The sequence below is a fragment of the Danio rerio genome, chromosome 4, assembly GCF_049306965.1.
Source record: "Danio rerio strain Tuebingen ecotype United States chromosome 4, GRCz12tu, whole genome shotgun sequence".
NCBI lineage: Eukaryota > Metazoa > Chordata > Actinopteri > Cypriniformes > Danionidae > Danio > Danio rerio.
Genome location: NC_133179.1, coordinates 8708182 through 8727332, shown reverse-complemented (window position 1 = coordinate 8727332; position 19151 = coordinate 8708182). Strand labels below are relative to the sequence as shown.

General features: G+C 33.0%; 1 protein-coding gene across 13 annotated transcripts in view; it reads right to left on the bottom strand.

The window, feature by feature from the left end:
- Positions 1 to 19151, bottom strand: part of erc1b (ELKS/RAB6-interacting/CAST family member 1b) — a 314518-nt gene that overhangs the window by 288436 nt on the left and 6931 nt on the right. For all 13 annotated transcript variants that reach the window (XR_012401811.1, XR_012401815.1, XR_012401812.1 and 10 more), the window contains exon 2: positions 5257 to 6112. Coding sequence is in view for 8 of the 13 variants with exons in the window: in XM_021475209.3 (XP_021330884.2) it covers positions 5257 to 5940 (684 nt within the window). In the remaining 5 variants the exon portion in view is untranslated. The remainder of the gene's footprint in view (positions 1 to 5256; positions 6113 to 19151) is intronic.

The following is a 19151-nucleotide window of genomic DNA, read 5'->3' as shown; positions in this document are numbered from 1 at the left end:
GCTGTGAGTAATAAGCTTATCATCTATTACATAATGTGTGAATGCAGGCCTCAAACCCATATCCATGCCAAGAACCACCACAGAAGAAAATCAACTGAGATACTTCCATGGATCTTAGTCATTGGGCTTAACATGTGATGTTTGTGATGATGACCTGAGGGCTGAACGTCCCTTGACTCCACCCTTGACCATCTGCTACCCTTGTAGGTTACATTTACTGACGTGACACAGCAAACAAACCCCAGACTATCAGTTCTTCTCCTCATACGAGTGTATACGTGACTCAGATATTTCGCATTAGGAACAAACAGCCCGCGCGGAAGAGCGAATATTGCCGTGGGTGGAAATTGGCTGTGAAAAGTGACACTATTTGATAAGGAGATTGTGGGATCGGGGTGTGATTCTTTGGACTTTTTACAGCACTACTATGGTAAGCGCATCAGGAGCCGCGTCTGCCATCTGTTACTGCTTCCTCGGAGGGCAGACACACATGATTATAAAAAACACACACACACACACATGAATGGACACCCGATTGGCTTGATTGTTCGCATGAACATGTTTACGAACGCTGGGAATGTAATGGAAAATGCTTCTGGGGGGAAAAAATCTGTTTTAAGAAAGTAGATGAGGCTCATTTTTGAATCCATATAATTTATATTCAACAATTTAAAGGTCCCATGAAATTAAAATAAAGTTTTTTTAGATGTTAGTATCAGTATTATTTGTTTTAGGATATCTATAAGCCAGTGTGGCACAAAACATTGACAAAATGTACATTTAGAAAATATAAAACTGATATAAAACCATAATAACCAATCAAATGCTCTCCAGTATCTGACATGCCCCACCCCCTTCAATATGCTTCTCATTTGCTTTTTTTTTTTTTTTTTGATGCACTTGAGCTTAACCACTCTCACTGGCAGAGCTGTAAAAAAATAAAACGCTATTGGTTGTATTTTTAAAGGGGAGGAGCTACTCTATGTCCCACCTTCTCATCGTATTTCAGTTTAGATTGTGTCAAACATCAAATAAAATGCATATTTCAAAGCACTTAACAAATGAAAAGGGTTTATTGCTGAAAGAGTGGATGTCATTGTGTAATGTAGGAAATATGGATGGACAATATATTCATATAACCAATAACAGAACTTTTGAATGAACATGTACAAATTTATATTTTATTTGAAATTCTTTTTGAGAAAAATACGCAAACAATTTAATAACTATTTGCACCATTTAATTATTATTTTCTTTTTTGTTTATATTGTGGGATGATATCTAAATATATATTTGAAATAAAATAAAATAAAAATAAAATAAAAATAAAAACAAAATAAAATATTAAATAAATAAAAAATAATAAAAAAATAAATAAAATAAAAACAAAACAAAACAAAACAAAACAAAACAAAACAAAACAAAACAAAACAAAACAAAACAAAACAAAACAAAACAAAACAAAAATAAATAAATAAATAAATAGATATTACTATTTTAAAAAGCTTTAATTTATTTATTATGTTATGGGGGTAGGCATTTTTTTAATAAAATTATTAAAATTGCAATTCAAGAAAATACGGAGAGATATATATGCTTTTATTAAAATAAAAAAAAATTCTAATTCCATACATTTTTAATCAAAAGAAAATGCTAAACCAATGGAAATAAAATTACTTTTTGTGCATATATAAGTTTTTTTACACACTTTTCCATAATATTATGTAGTTTCAAGGAAATAGTTTTTTTTTTTTTTGTATGTTTACATGTTAGTTATATAAATATTATATATATTTATATTTATATATAATATTTATATATTATATATATTTTAGTGCATCATCCCTAAATGAAAGTCAGAGCAGGGTCACGAATCTAGTGAACAAGCATGTGGGTTGAATGAATGAAGAGAGAAATCCAAGCAGAGGAGGTAAATGAATGAGAGTGGTCTGACTAAAAGGGTTTGCTGTGTCACATCTCATAATTGAACAGGTCTCAAAGGAGCATTCAAGCCTCATTCCATTCATTCCTGCTCCTTTGAATGAATCTCTGCAGACTCACAGATGTTTTCATTTAACCGATCAAGGTTCTTTTCCATATTGATCCAGTTCATCTATTCTAGATAAACCCCCTCGTGACTTCATCAGTCAGATACTCCAGTTCACTTTTAACCAAGCAGATCATGTGGGCTGTCATGTGGGTTAAGGCCACGTCTTGCACCACATAACCCAAAAACGTCACCAGACTCTTTATCAAATACGCGGCTTGAATCAAAAGCATCAAAGGAAGTGACGGCAAGCCACTCATTAGGCTTATGATTCAGACCAAGCAAAAGTGATGCACAGTCAGACACATTTAATAAATAAATAAACCAATAAAATTGTTTAAAAAAAGTATTGAAAATATACCGCATCCAACTGTTCAAAAGGTAACTCTGCAAAACACAGCAATATATGCAAACTACTGAACTAAAAACTAACTAAAAATTACTTAAAGTAAAACTAATAATAAATGTGATTCTTACAATTAAATTTTTCCCCATTGTAAATTTCTCTACATTTCAAGTTTGCAACTGAGAAAAAGGGTCAACGTTTTTAGTACTCTCTCAGAATTATTTTCATTCATGACCTAAACAAGAAAAAAAAGTCAGAATAATAGGATGTAAACTCAGAAATGCAAGCAACAGAGTGTAAGACGTCAACCTGAAAATGCAATATACAGAAGAACTGCAAGACAGAAAGCATTGCAGAGTGGAAACTCAGAACTGCAAGAAAGAGTCAGAACTGTGAGCTGTAAACTCAGAATTGAAAAAACATACTTGGAATTGTAGGAAACAAGGTCAAGAATGCAAAACTAATTCAGAATTAAAGTGGAAAGCCAAAACTCATGATTTAAACAAACTAAATATTACAATAAGTAAACTAAGAATTGTAAAAAAGTCCAAGTTACAAGATATAAGCTTGAAAAGGTGATTAAATAATCTCTACAGTGCAATATTAATAGCAAAAAATATATAATATATATAAATATAAATATAATAAAGCTATTTAGGTTCAAGAAATTATAAAATTGGTAGCTTAAATATTAAATGTATACAGTTTTTTACATAATGAAGACTATTGAATCGATTATTGTAGTGAATATATTATAATGAAGACTAAATATTGCATATATTTTTATTTAAATATCATATTGCAAAAAAATGAATTATTTCGAATTGTGATACAATTTATGTCAATAACAATGAAAAGCTTTGGCCTTTTTTTACCCTACATTGATTTAAGAGCCATTCACACAGCAGAAACGTGCAATGGGATATATATATACACACACACACACACACACACATATATATACACACACATTTATTTGTCCCAATAATGAGAATTAAACGTCTAAAGGGTGCCAGATTGAGTACTAAACATTGAAGGTTATCATGTGGCGAAAACCCCTTGAATAATGTACAGCTCCAGAGTTCCAGATGGTGAAAACTCGTGCTAGACTAATGTAGACGAGACTAAATACATAAAAACATCTTCCTGTTGAAAAGAGGTGGTGGAATAATGAAAACAGTTAACGTCTACGCCATACTCTGCAGCAGTTCATGCTGTAGTGCAGACTACAGGCACTAAAAATACATGGAAAACAGCTAAATTATAACTTACACCAGAGCTAAAATCTAGCATAGAGGCAGGAGAATAAAAGTGGAAAAGGGCATGTGTTCAATTACAGTCGGCCAAATAGAAACGCTTTGAATTTGACTACAAAAGCAAAAGACTGAAAGAAAGAGGGAAAAAAGAACAGGGGTTTGTTGAACTATTGTCTATTTTATGCCAAGAAATAAAGAAAGATTCACTTATCTACTCTTTTTATCATAACACCTGTTTATGTGAACTCAGCAAACTGCTTTGATTGGGATTATCAGCTTCATCTCAGCAAACCGTTCCAAACGGTTAAACCACTCTAAAAGAAAATTGCAGCCATTTCTAAAACATGCATTCAATGCTCTTTAGTAATCAGTTCTAATCTGGAAGTAATAGTTTTTTTTTTTTTTCGCAGTGCCAGGTGCACTGTTTCATATCATAGCGACTCAACAGATGAAGCCCTTTGGCTAGAGCACTAAAACGCAGGCTATTCCAGCCAACAGAAGAAAACCAGGCACATTCAGACAGCAATAATGAATTACTTTTTTAGCTCTATGTTGAAGTAATCACTAATAGTTCATACTAAAATAAATCAGGGCTGCATGACATAAAAAAATAAAAATAAAAATAAAAAAGTATAATTATAACTGATTATAATTATATAGAACAACAAATGCATCTTAAAAAAAATGTCATACAAGTGACATTATATGAAAGGGATAGTTCACCAAAAAATGTAAATGTTTACTCATTCTTTACTTGTTCCAAACTTGTCTTGAATGCAAAAGAACATATTAGGAAGAATGCTGGAAACCTGTAACCATTGACTTATACAGTAGGAAAAACAAATGGAGGTTACGGATGGAGGTTACAAAATTCCAGCTTTCTTTAAAACATCTTCTTTTGAGTTCAACAAAAAAGGTTTGTAACCACTTGAGTGAGTAACCAGTGAGTTAATACATTTTTTGGGGCGTGAACTATCCCTTTAACTACAAAAAAACATCAATTCTGATGCTACTTTACATTGTTCTCTCAAATATTCTCATTCACGCTGAAATCAGTCAGAAATTACAAAGATTGAAAATGCAGCAGTCAACATTTGAACTATCATCAATGTTGTCCTAAAACTACACTCTCCAAATAAAGGTAGAAAAGCTGTCACGGGGGCGGTACCTTTTCAAAAGGTACACTTTTGTACTTTACAGCTGCACATTAGTACCTTTAAGTCAGTGTTTCTCAGCCACATTCCTGGAGGACCACCAACACTGCATGTTTCAGATGTCTCTGGTTAAAGAGCCATGGAAAATGTGCAGAGCTGGTGGTCTTTCACAAACGTGGTTGAGAAACACTGCTTTAAGGTACACTTTTGTACCTTAAAAGTACTAAGAGGTACAGATTTCTATTTTTTTTAGGTATTACCATGTACCTTTAAGGGCCTGTTAGGAACAAAAACATACTTTTTCAAAAGGCACCGCCCCAGTGACCAATTTTTTCTGAGGGTGTATTGAACCACATTCATTTAAGTCAATTTTAAAAAACTTTTTGGATACACAAATGTTGACTCCTGTACTTTGTTTAGCATTCTGCTGGAAAAAGCGATCTGTTCTCTCACCTGATTCTCATCCTGGACGACTCTGTACTGCTCCTTCCACACGCTGATCTTAGAGGCTTCATCCTTACGCAGGGCGCGCTCCTTCTTCAACTCGGGGCTCCAGAAGGTCTTAATGGAGTTCATGGAGGAACTGAGTTTGCTCTCCTTCACGTCCACCTCCTTCCGCAGGAGCTCGTTCTCCCGAAGCACCTCCTTGAGCTGCGTCTGCAGGTCCATGATGGTGTTGTCCCGCGCCTGCCGTAGCGAATGAGGCACAGTGGACGCCAACGTGGAAGGCATATGGTGATCTCCGAAAGCAATTGCATCAGTGGTGCCAGGGGATCCAGTGGCGATGTTTGGACTGGATCCCATTACAGTCGTGCGGACGCCGTAGGGGACTCGTCCACCGGTGCGACCCAGGGTCATGGTGCTTTTGGGCAGGTCTGGACCAGATGTGACCACCTCATTGTCACTCATGTACATGGGCCCGGATGTGGCATAGGCGGCGTTAAGGGATTGAATGTTTTCCATGGAAAGGGTTTTACCACCTGGACCGGCACCGGCTCCGCTACCCCCTGTGCTATTAGTGCGACGATGGCCGAGACGGGGGGACCGAGGGAGACGGGGTGAACGCCCAGGACTTTGGGTGCTCCCACTAGTGTGGTTGCCTTCCACTTTGCCCACAGATCGGGCACTGCCATACATGGTGGCTCTGGTCAGTGAACGGCAGGGGTAAAGAGAATGCAGATGTTTTTGGTGGAGATGGTGATCTCTGTAAACCTAGTAAAGGGTCTGTGATCTATATTTAAATAGTGCAATGTCTCATCTTCTTGAAGAGTTGCTGGTTTTATCCATTTATTCTGGTCATGTTATATTTCTGCAACAGAAAGAGAGAGAGAGAGTGAGCATTTACAGCTTTAACAAACTTGGTCACTTCAGAACAGTGGTAGGGAAACTGTGGCTCTCAAGCCACATGTGGCTCTTTGACCAGATACATGGCTCTCCAGCTGTCTTAGTTCAAAAATATTTTACAGTCTAAAAAATTATAACCATCAGTAGAAATCAGTTTCCTATTGAAAATACAATTTTTACGTTTCGACCAATGCACGTGCGCGGTGCTGTGGATAAACTTTAATCGTGACACCAATAAAGGGCAAATGTGTGTGCATGGTTACCATATAAATATACGTTGTTTTAACTTTTGTTTACTTAATAATAGTAAAATATCATTTTTGTTTTTTAAAACTAGTAAAAATTTATATAATAACAATTATATATGTTCTTTAAAACTAGCCAAAATTACTGCCGCAAACTTTATTTTGAATATTTTCACGCAACTATGTATTTTTTTTATAATAGTAAAATGTTTGCTTATTTTAAATTGTGTTGCTTTTCAGAAAAAAAGAGTTTATTTACCAGAATAAAAAAAAAATGTCTTTCTTCATTGATGGACATGACGATGCTCCATATTTGTTTATTTCTGATTTGTGCATGAACCTAAAGGTTTTGTTAAAACCTGTTTTATTTATAGTAATCGTATTTTATTGGGGTGCATATTTGCGTGTGTGTGTGTGTATACATACATACATACATACATACATACATACATACATATATACATATATATATATATATATATATACTCCAATTGCTCTTTTAAAAAATGCATTTGCCAAAAATATCAGAAATGGGCTCTTTGCTGAAAAAAAGGTTACCCAACCCTGCTTTAGAATAATGGTCCATAACTTAATGCTAGTTAATGCAATTATTTAAATGAATTAAGCATAAATAACCTTGTAAAACATTAATTATTCATAGTTCAACATTTATTAATGCATTATTAAAATCCAATGTTGTGCTTGTTAACATTATTTCACATCAACTAACATGAATTAACGTTATTTAACTTAAATTACAATAACTAATGTTAACAAATATGAAGTAATACCTTTATAAATTAGTCACTGGAGCGGTACCTTTTCAAAAGGTACACTTGTGTACTTTACAGCAGCACATTTATGTACATTTAAGCCAGTGTTTCTAAACCACATTCCTGGAGGACCACCAGCACTGCACGTTTCTGATGTCTCCTTTGTCTGTCACACTCATTACAGGTCTTTTAGTCTCTGCTAACGAGCTGATGATCTGAATCAGGTGTGTTTGGTGAAGGAGCCATGGAAAATGTGCGGAGCTGGTGGTCTTCAATGAACGTGGTTGAGAAACACTGCTTTAAGGTACCATAAGGTGCAGATTTTTACTTTTTTTTTTTAGGTATTAACATGTAAGGAAAGATGAAGTAATACCTTAATAAATCTATTACTACTTTTATGATCAGGTTGGTAAATACATTAACTAATATTATTTAATGGATTAATATTTTAACATTAGAAAAAGAAACACACTTTTCTAATAAACAGCACAAGGCACTATTGCAACATCAAATATTTTCAAGATCATCCACACTATTTATAATAATTAAAATCAATTAAGAATCTTGCACATACCATTCATTCATTCATTCATTAGCTTTTCGGCTTAGTCCCTTAATTAATCAGGGGTCGCCACAGCAGAATGAACCGCCGCACATATCATGTAAAAAAAAATCAGTTATATTTTGTTGTAGATTATTTTTGTTTTTCTTCTTTCTACTCATACTAGAGAGCAAATTTAGCTTTTTAATAGCTAAATTTAGTAGCTAATTTTATATTTTAAATTATATTTTAATTTTAAATTTAATAGCTAAATTTAGCTTTTAGCTTTACAAATATAACGTTCGGCAATAAACTATATACATTTTAACATATTTAACCAAGAACAAACACTTCTGCGGAAATAAATTATGTTATAACAATTATATAATAGCAAAAACAAAGGTTTTAACTTGTTACATATGCAAAGGTACGGACAAAAATGTCTTCTCTCACACTACAGTAAGGATATTTGTCAGCACTTTGGAGAGAAGAAGGAAGAGTTAAAACAATTCCTGTGTACAGTCGGATGATCTTATAATTTGAGATATACTGGTCAAAACACTTCCCATAATAAGAACTGATTTCCTTGCAATAATAATAAAAAAGCAATCTGCAGCTGTATTGTTCATGTCTGTGCAGTGAATAAATGTACTACAGTAGTACTTATGTGATACAGATTTGAGCATGAGTAAGAGTATGATGCTGAATACAAACAACCAAATACTGCAGATTTGTTTTGATATTGTCATGTTTGATTGATTTAGGCATTTCATTCTTCTTTTTATTCAGCTACAGCTTGATGTTTTTACTTTTTCTGTGATGAAAATGTAGAGTTTATGCAATTGGTCCCTCTAGCTTCCAGTATGAATGAATCGGATATTTCATTATGTCAGTGTTCACACTATTGGTCAAGAATACCAGAAATCTCAATCAGATATCTCAATATAGATTTAACGTCACATCGCTCTCCCTGTCACATATTTTTATCATGATATCAGAGTTTTCCCTGGCGCCTACTGTTCCCAGAGAGGAAATAATAGGCTAATGAACAGGTCTGGCTTTAACCTCCTTCACTGGGCTCTATGTAGGTCACTCACATGCCACACTGTATTTACTTTAGCTCCGTGGCTTCACTCCAACACCTATTTTGCACTCTCAGCTCCACTTCTGTCTCTCATACCTTATCTCTCTCCATCTTCTCCCCACAGTCCTTTATTATCAGTGGAAACTTTCATTAATATCCGACAGGTCTCATATGTTTTAGTTGAGCTGCTATTATGTAATATACCATTATTTTTATTTTATATTCCTATTAATGCTTCACATCTGCAGATTTAATTTTGGAATTATTGAGAATTAGCCTGTCAGACATTCACATAATTGTAAAAATATGTATTTTTGCACAAACCCTAATACACTGAATACTAATTATTGCATAAATGTCCATATTTACAGTACATCGAGATTCAAAACAAACATGAGAATCCAGGAAATGTGGAAAAAAAATATATAAATAAATAAGTAAATAATATTAAGGACTAAACTATATTATAAGGAAATGCTACTAAACTGCCATAATAATAAAATTACTTTTGTATTTAATCAAAATCATCTAATAATACAGGTTTGTTGCTTTTTCGATAGCTAGTTTGTATTCATTTAGCTTTTATCACTTTAAAAATAAACAATATATTTTATAATATACCTTATAATATTAATAAAAATGTCTGCAGATGCTAGATTCAATGTTTATGAGTTTTTCACAGGGACTGCTTTTTTTATGATTTAAAATAAACAAAATGCTAATAATGTTTAATTATAGCTGTACAAGTCAATAAAAAGGCACTGATGGTGCCTTTTAAAACCAAATCTTTAACCACACACGAACACAGCGATGTACATGCTCAAAGAAAAGCACTGTTTGTTTGAGTCACAAGCGGCAGCTGCCTTTTGTCTTGTGTGTTGTGTGTTTATCCCTGATGAAATACCTCATTGTCTCTTGTAAAACACTTCTTTGTTTTGTAGCAATGCCAGGTCACATGATGCATGACGAGTGGCCCTTTTGAACTGACGATGATGCTATTTTACAGGGAGAACATGCAAACTCCACGCAGAAACGCCAACTGACTCGAAGATGTAACGTTATGTGTATTAAAATGAAACAACACATTTCTGAGTGTGCTTCACATAGGTGAGTGGGCTTGACAAACCACCTGTAGAAACACTCCTCTCTCTATATATGTACCAGAAACTTTTCTTAAACTCAATCTAACAGGGACTCAATAGGCAAACAATGATTACTTGTGAAATTACCATGAATAATGTTGCTCTTTTTACTTTTTCAACCTTAAAATCCTTGTTAGCACAAAATATTGCACAATATTGTTTCTGTTTTACATGAAATACTTGTATAGTTTGCCTAACCTTATGTCTATAGTTAACTATTTGTAGTATACATATAGTTATGTGTAAAAATGACTCTTACGCCCAGTGTTATGTTTCTATTTGTTTTATTATTATTTTTGTAGCACCGTGATCCAGCGAGACATGACATTTTGTGCCAATTTATGTCTACACGTGTAGTGGAATGACAATAAAGCTTAACTTGGCTTGAAAAAGTATTAAACGCATGAAAAAAGGAGGTGTAAAAAAGACATGGAAAGCCCAGACAGCAGCTGAAATCTCTCAGTAGCTAGAAAGCAGCCCTTGCCTCTCATCAGTGTAAATTAATACTAGCTTGCTTTACATTACTAGGATGATGACGATGAAACCAGGGTGGACATTTCAGTGAGGCAATGATCCAAAAGACAGCCAAGAAATCTCTCAAATGCTTTCAGAGAAAGAAAATAAAGCTGCTGGAATGGCCTAGCCAATGACCTGACCCAGGCCCGGATTGGCTATTTGGGAGGACCGGGAGAATTCCCGGTGGGCCGGTCCGTTTTTTGGCCGCGAGGGCCGGTGTCTCTAGCTGCTTGCACTCTCAGCAGTCGCACTTTATTTCATTTATTTATTTATTTGACCATAGCCTCACTCTTTTTATTCATTATTTTGCCGCAGCTCCGCGATTTTTATTTATTTTCTCGCAGCTCCGTGAGCAAAATGCAGCCTGCAGGTTAATGATGACGTAACTATTATTCGACCCCAAACAGCGGCACCTTAGTGAATATAAAAATTCAAATAATTAATATTAATGAATATTACACCTGCTCAATGAAATCAGATGATTCACTACATTAATAAATCTGACATAAATTGGTCAGAAATCTTGAGAGGGGAGAAAAAGATTAAGCCGTCAATAGACAAGTCTATAACAACAGCACCATTGTGGTCCAGTGATCAGCACATTGCAATATGACACAGCAGGACCCGAGTTTGATTCTTACCCATCTAATTTAATTAAAAAAATAATAATAATAATAATTTTTATTGTTAAGACATATAATACTGTTTGGGTTGTTAAACATTTCAAGTTCTAAAGCAGCTGTTTTCTTGAAAAAGATGCGATCGTGTCATTAGAAACTGAATTGGAAATGACATTATTTTAATATAATCAGTCGTGAACTAAGGTGGGCCGGTCTGGCTTGAAACTCCAGGGCTGAAAAGGAGTCCCACTCTGGCCCTGACCTGACCTAAATCTACACAAGACCCACAGATCCATCTAGATTTAAAGAGTCTTTTGAAGTATGGGTGAAGGGGAAAGAAATCACACCCGAGTAATGCATGCAACGTCATTATTTATACAAGAGGTGTTCTGAAGATGACTACCAAAAAAGGCCTTTTATATGACATACTAAAGACATTTAAGCAATTTAATAATTTATCTTGTGTCATTCCATTGCAATTAAACTTGCTTGGTTTATATGTTTGGATTGTTTTGGGGTTTTACCAAAATCTGTGCCATGTCAACAGCTCCTTTGTAGATATATATATACCAGGATTAATCATAACGTGTTCAATACTTATTTTACCCCCCTGCATATATTAGAATTAGCATAAGTAGATGCTTAGACCGGAAACAGTATTGCATATGCCATAACCAAACACTAGCAGTGCACATCAGAGAAATGTTTTGATCAATCCTAAAAGCATGGAAATTTTCATGGTTGTGATCGTACCCAAAACCCAACATACCCTCACTCTCTTACAAGGAAAGAATCTAACATTAGAGCCACAGTCGACGTGAAAACGAAGCCAACTTGAAGTATGTCGACCACAGACTCCCTTCAGGCTGGAAATGGACTGTCAAACATGTTTTACTGAACATGATACAAAGGCTATGAAGAAAGCAGAGAATCGAAACAGGGGAGTCTGGTGGAGGAACGGTTTGCGGAGGCTGTGATAGTGAACGGAGGTGCTGCTGATAAGAAACAGAGCGGCCACAGATCTCCTTCCTCTGCCGCTGCTGAACCAACGGAAGGCAAATCATTAAAGCGCTGGGCATGAGGAGCCCTGTAACGTTCCCTGAAGTTAAGACAACGCTTTAAATGCCAGAGCTTATGTAACAGCCTTTATGTATTCATCATCAGAGTCTATGACTAAAATTAAGGGGGTGCTGGAAAATTCTGTTTCCCTGGATTAACATGCTTGAGTTTGACTAAAACTGTATTATTATTATTTTTTTCTACAAACATCTGATCATATTTTTTCATATTTCAAAGAAAAAATTGTTATTTTGAGCTTTTTCTGAAAATTACTGCTGGTTTAAAAGTAAAATGACTGTGTAATGACTGTAAATCAAGGTTATTTCACCAATTTACTTGTTTTTGAAATTAAAACTTGGGTATTGTGTTGTTTATTAAATAATATAAACAAATCGGAAAACATGGCAACCTTTATTTATTGTTTTATTATTAGTTTTATTGTATTTTTTTATTTTAAGCAAACAAAAAGGGTCTAAATTACAACATTTGTATTTAAAAAAAATTAAATATCATCAAAAATCATGTTTGACAAAAGGTTGTTTTACCAAATATTGATTGATTTTCTAATAGATATCTGATTTCCTAACAGTTTTAAAGTTGAAAGTATTGTTGGGTATTGTGTTGACTACAAATATATAAGCATGTCTGTAAACAGGACAACCTTTATTTATTGTTTTATTATTAGTTTTATTGTATTTTTTATTTTAGGCAAACAAAAAGGGTCTAAATTACAACATTTGTATTTAAAAATTTAGAAATATCATTAAAAACATGAAATATCATTAAACATGTCTGTAAACATGTTTTCTTAGTAGCTTTAAAGTTAAAACTTTGGTATTGAGTTGTCTAAAATTAATATAAAAATGGCAACTTTTTATGATATTGTAAGCAACTACAATTATTTTCTATTAGTATATAAACTATTATTTTTTGTTACTGTAAGCAGCTAACCTCTGTTGTGTATTGTATTGTCTAAAATTCATTAACTTTTATTGTCATTTTATGCAAATAACTAACAAATAAATAACTTAATTTGCAAGAGATTACCTAACTAGTTTAAAAAAATAAAACAAAAAAATATGTTTCTCAAACTCACAAATTTAATTTGATTAAAAAGAAAATATATACATACACACATGCACACACACACACATACAGATAATGAAAAGGATTTAACAGGTTAAAAAATGCTATATTGTTATATTATATCATATCATATCATATCATATCATATCATATCCAATTATATTATATTATATTATATTATATTATATTATATTATATTATATTATATTATATTATATTATATTATATCATATTATATTGTATTATATGACACTTGTTTGCATATATGAAATTGAATATGAAATCCGAAAACTGGGTTTGGTGAAAAGACAGAAAGAAACCATCAAAATCTGTCAAACGCAACCGCTGCAGATTTGCCGTTTTACCTGCCCTATTTGCAGCTCAAATCAGCTGAGCATAAGCATAAAAAACCTTCATTGTGAGCCTCTGCTGAACAGGGCACATCCAAGGAGATCAGGCCAACTAGACTCTAGAGAGAGCCATTCACAAATAACTGAGATGTATCGCATGTGTTAGAGGAGGAGCAGAGTTCAAACTGAGGTTAAAGCAGTCACTTAGAGACCAGCAGCATGACGAAATGTGTAAATGGCAGGCTACTTTTAGATGATAATCACTTTTACAATTGCTTCATTATCTAATTTACAACTAATTATCAGCGATTATCTATTTATATAATATGTAATCTGTAATTATAGAAAAATAATGATCAGAATGTTGCTGAGGCTATATAGTTGGATCATTTTTGCATGATTGAGCATTATAAAGAGTAACATACTAATTTACAGAGATTAATATCTGGTTGCCATTGACTTATAGTATTTCCAAAAATCGAAATGTTAATCGAAATCGAAATAATAAAAGTAATAATAATAATAATTATAATAATAATTATAAGATAATACCATAATAATAATAATAATAATAATATGTTATTATTATTATTATTATTATTATTATTATTATTATTATTATTATTATTATTATTATTATTATTATGGTATTATCTTTATTATTATTATTATTATTATTATTATTATTATTATTATTATTATTATTATGGTATTATATTATTATTATTATTTTATTTATTTATTTTTATTATTACAAGATAAATATTAAGATAATGCCATATAATAATAATAATAATAATAATAATAATAAGAAGAAGAAGAAGAAGAAGAAGAAGAAGAAGAAGAAGAGGAAGAAGAAGAAGAAGATAATACCATATAATAATAATAATAATAATAATAATAATAATAATAATAATAATAATAATAATTACATATAATAATTATAGTAATAATAATAATAATAATAATAATAATAATAATAATAATAATAATAATAATAATAATAATAATGGTTTGATCCGTGACTTAAAAACTCTAGTATGATCCGAACCGTGAGATTTGTGATACGTTGCACACTAATTAATCACTATATGAGCTGAATTTAAACAAAAATAAATTAATTTAGTAATTTTCAACTTAATTTGTTTGTTTAAATTCAGGCCATGTAAATTGTTTGCAACCTTAAAAAAAAAGACTTGTATTGTTTGTATTGAGGTGAACTGTTGCTTTAAGAACCGTGATGGTCCTCTCCATTAAAGCATCTGCCATCTGTCTCGCCCCAGGCAGGTGGATTACACCTGGATAGTGGACACGGTAAGGAAAAGACACCCTTCCTCCATTTATTTATCTCTCTATCCATCCTTCCAGCCAGATCTCTTCCTTCCATTACAGCAATCTGTCCTCTTCAGCAGGCATATTCTCAATGCCTCGTGGAGAAGTTCTGTAAGTTTCCATTACATTTAGCCTAAATCCTCACAAACAAAACTCGCCCATGTTTACTGTGTAATCAAGCTCAGAAGGTAAAACCATAGACCTTCTTTTTAATAATACTGTATTTCTGGAAGAAGCTGCGTGGCATTTACTAACAAAAGTAAATAAACCTTGTGCAACTGCTAAAAATGAATGTTTAAGCCTCTGGAAAGAAACATATGAAAAAGGAACCGGGGCTAATAAAGGATGGTATAAAGAGCAGAAAGACTTTTTAAAAAACTTTTAAAATTATTAATATTATAATTATTTTATTTATTTCTCATTTATTTTATTCTTTTTTGTTTTTATTTAATTAATTAATTAATTAACTAAAATTAATTAACAGCATTTTAGCAGTAAATTAATAAATTAATTTATTCATTATTTAAGTCTGTTTTACATTCTTTTATTTAAATTTTTGTATAAAATTTTAATTATTTATTTATTTTTATTATTTGTTTATTTTCAATATTTATTATGTTATTTATTTATTTATTTATATTATTTATTTATTTTCATTATTTATTATGTTATTTACTTATTTTATTTTTTAGAATTTATTTATTTTCATTATTTATTATTTTATTTATTTTAATTTATTTACTTTCATTTATTTATTTTAATTTATTTAATTTTTATTTTATTTATTTATTAATTTATTTACTTTTTTCTTTTATATTCTTTTAATTTTTCTTTTTTTCTTTATTTATTGTTATTATTTAGTATTTATTATTTAATCAATTTACTTATTTATTAATTTAAATTTATTTGTTCATTTAATTTAATAAAATATACAAAATAAATAAATAAAGTTTAAAATCAACGATTAAACAACTGAAATCAAATGTTTTTCCCCCCTTATATATATATATATAAAACCAAAAAGGAATAACTGATCTATATTTTTATTCCACATAAGAACAAACCACACCATTATCCAAAAATGACTTATTAAATCAAATGGCCAATTTAAATTCTCATCTAATTGCCCCCAAAATCATGACAAATAAATAGAGAATCTCCACTATATGACCCAGCCCTACTTCTACAAAGAGGATAATTGAAACATACCACAAAAGAAAGCAATGCATTTTATTTCGCCGATGACTCACGACATGAAGCTAAACCGAGTCAAATCTTTTAAAGTAATGCTTTTGAGTGCTGAGTCAGAAAACACGAGCAAACCATCCAAGCCCACATCCTAAATCACAGCCACTAACTCGCATTTCAATCTGCAAAAGCTGCCTACCATAATCAATACTGTATACATCTAAACAAGCCGCTCGGCATTACACGTACCAAATCCTATGAATCATGCCTCTCAGCTCCGTTACAGCATCAATGGGACAGTTTGTGCATGCCTTTTTCCTCTATATTTACATGAGTGAACAGAGGTCAGCTTTGAGCTCACTTTAAAGTGCTCTGCCTGATGTCTGACGGCCTGTCACTTCACATCACTGAACATCCGCGCAGAAGCTGATTCATCTGCATTCAGACAACAAGCAAGAGTGCATTTCATTCTGTCCACACATGAAAACTGCTCTTCTGTCTTCTGAAAACTGGTGAACGGTGGGAACATGAATCAGATGCCTGGCAGATACTTTACCTCGAGTGTTATAAAGAGACAAGCGATTGATGACTTAATAAGCATAGGCAAAGAAGCATGTAACATCTTTCTTTCTTCGTTTACATTAAGGTGGCTGCACGATATTGGAAATATCTGACATTGCGATATTTTGTATTGCTATATATTGTGTTATGAATATAATAATAGCAAACAAATCTTGTCCAACTGCTAAAAAGGAATGTTTAAGCCCCTGGAAAGAAGCATCCTGGATATGAGAGAGGAACTGGAATTGACCCTTCGCTAAGCCCCGCCCTGCTTAGTTACTGTTGCGCCGCCTGTCAAGCTTTCATGCCTGCAACGTCTATCACAATGTGTATGCGCCGGTGTCAGACATTCCCCGGGATATAATTAGTCATTTTTGGCGAACAGATGAGATATCCGAGAAAGCCAGACAAAAAAAGGACCGCAGTATGCATTACAGGGGTATATTCACGACATAATGGGCAACGATTAGAAAATAACTAAATCAAAATTGAAGCTAGCTTAGCCTATAAATATAGCATTACTAACGCACGAGGAAACACGCGTTGACAGTGCTTTTACACAATTCCTTCATAGAAAGAGCAGCCAGAAAGAGGAAATTGATGGATTTGTGCTGAATACTAGCATCATTTACCCATAACGATGTACACCTATCACTGTCCGTATGTATGTTTGTGTGCTCTTTATACCGTTTCTATTCTAATTTGCAGTTCAGTGGAAGAAATAAATAAATTAAAATACAAGTTAAAGTGTAAAAAGCAGAAGTGAACAGATAGATTTTCCCTACCTGCAAATATTAGTCAGACACCAAATATAAAAGCAGACACTAACCCGCTATAACATCGTCACCAAATGACTAAATCTCCGAAAGATTGACGAAAGACTAACGCCCTATTCACACGGGGCGTCAGCGTCAACGCTTCCCATTCACTTTGAATGGGTGACGTCAGGCGTTGCCGAACTGCATTGTGGATCCGTCGGCGCTGCTTCAGAAGCGTTCCTCGCTGCAGAAGTTGGGACCAGCTCAACTTTTCAAGCGCCGACGGAAGCGTCAGCCAATCAGATCGCTGTATGCAAATACACCAGCTCAGACAGTGGCCTATTGCTGACTGAATTTCATTGGCTGACGCTTCTATGACGATCGTTTCAGCTCCAACTTCAGACACGCCCTCTGTCAAGCGTTGACGCTGAAGCCCCGTGTGAATAGGGCGTAACATTTATGTTACTAACATTATGTACACACCCACTGTACATATACATTGTAATTATGTTTGTCTATCTGCACACTACTGATTATTAATAGCAACCTGTACATATATTAATTTATTGTAAATCTCTGTTCATAGTTAATACAACCTGTATATAATGTTCATAGTCCATCTGTAAATATCAACATAGTTTTTCTATAACTGCACTTTATATCTTATACCTCTATCCTGCACTTGCTGCTATTGCACTGCTGGTTAGACTTAAACTGCATTTTGTTGTACTTGTACATGTGTAATGACAATAAAGTTGAATGTAATCTAAACTAAAAAGAAATGTATAAATAAATAAAAAAACATCAGTGAATTGAAGCTCTGACATGGACATCGAGGCTTATAAATTACTCAATAACAACTGCGGATGAAGTATATTGATCACAAGTGTTTAGATTGTGATCACATCTTGGTTTTGTCCTGTTGATATGTATTGATATTTTTCATAAAAAATTGCAAAATATGAAATTTATATTTTTAAAGTTATATATTTTTTTAAACTCTCGAAATATCATGTTTAATATGCTACTTGAAGTTTCTTTGCGATTATTATGGAATTTCACCTCCTCCTGACGTTTTATTTAATTATTATTGTTTCAAAGAAAATCCTACATGACATTTTTTTCTGGTTTACATTGTTTTATTAAAAACAACCACCTTCTTTTTACACATATTACCTGACATTAATGTGTGATTAATAAAGAAAATTGTTTATTATCTGTTGACTAGTCATGCGGAGGATGTAGGGAACAGAAAAAGGTAAATGCTTTTCAGCATTTTCTTTGGAGAATCAGCAAGGGTACAGAAGGGTCTCCCACCTCCTCAGAAACTGGATCTAAACCTAGGCACTGAAAGGCCAAAATAGCTGTAGGCTGTGTTCACGCTGTTCGATTGCTTCATCTGAACCAGAGTTTGAGTCCATCTTCCTTGACTCCTTCGCATTGGATTATTTGGCTTAGAATCAGGTTGTGTTTGTGTAATCAATAAGAGTAGTACTGCAAAACTAGACCACGTAATGCTTGTTTTGAATTTTTGGATGGTTTTTAAAGTTTTATGGCAGGGCTATGTAAAAGAGCACATCTGATATGATATTCTGACCTCTAGACCTTTCAACTATAAGTATATTATTACAAGTATCCGATATTAATCGTCTTTGACAATAGTTTGCAATTGTTGCTCGCACAATTTGTTCAATAATATAAATATTTATACTTTGCAAAAATTGTGATACACTATTGTAATAAATAATG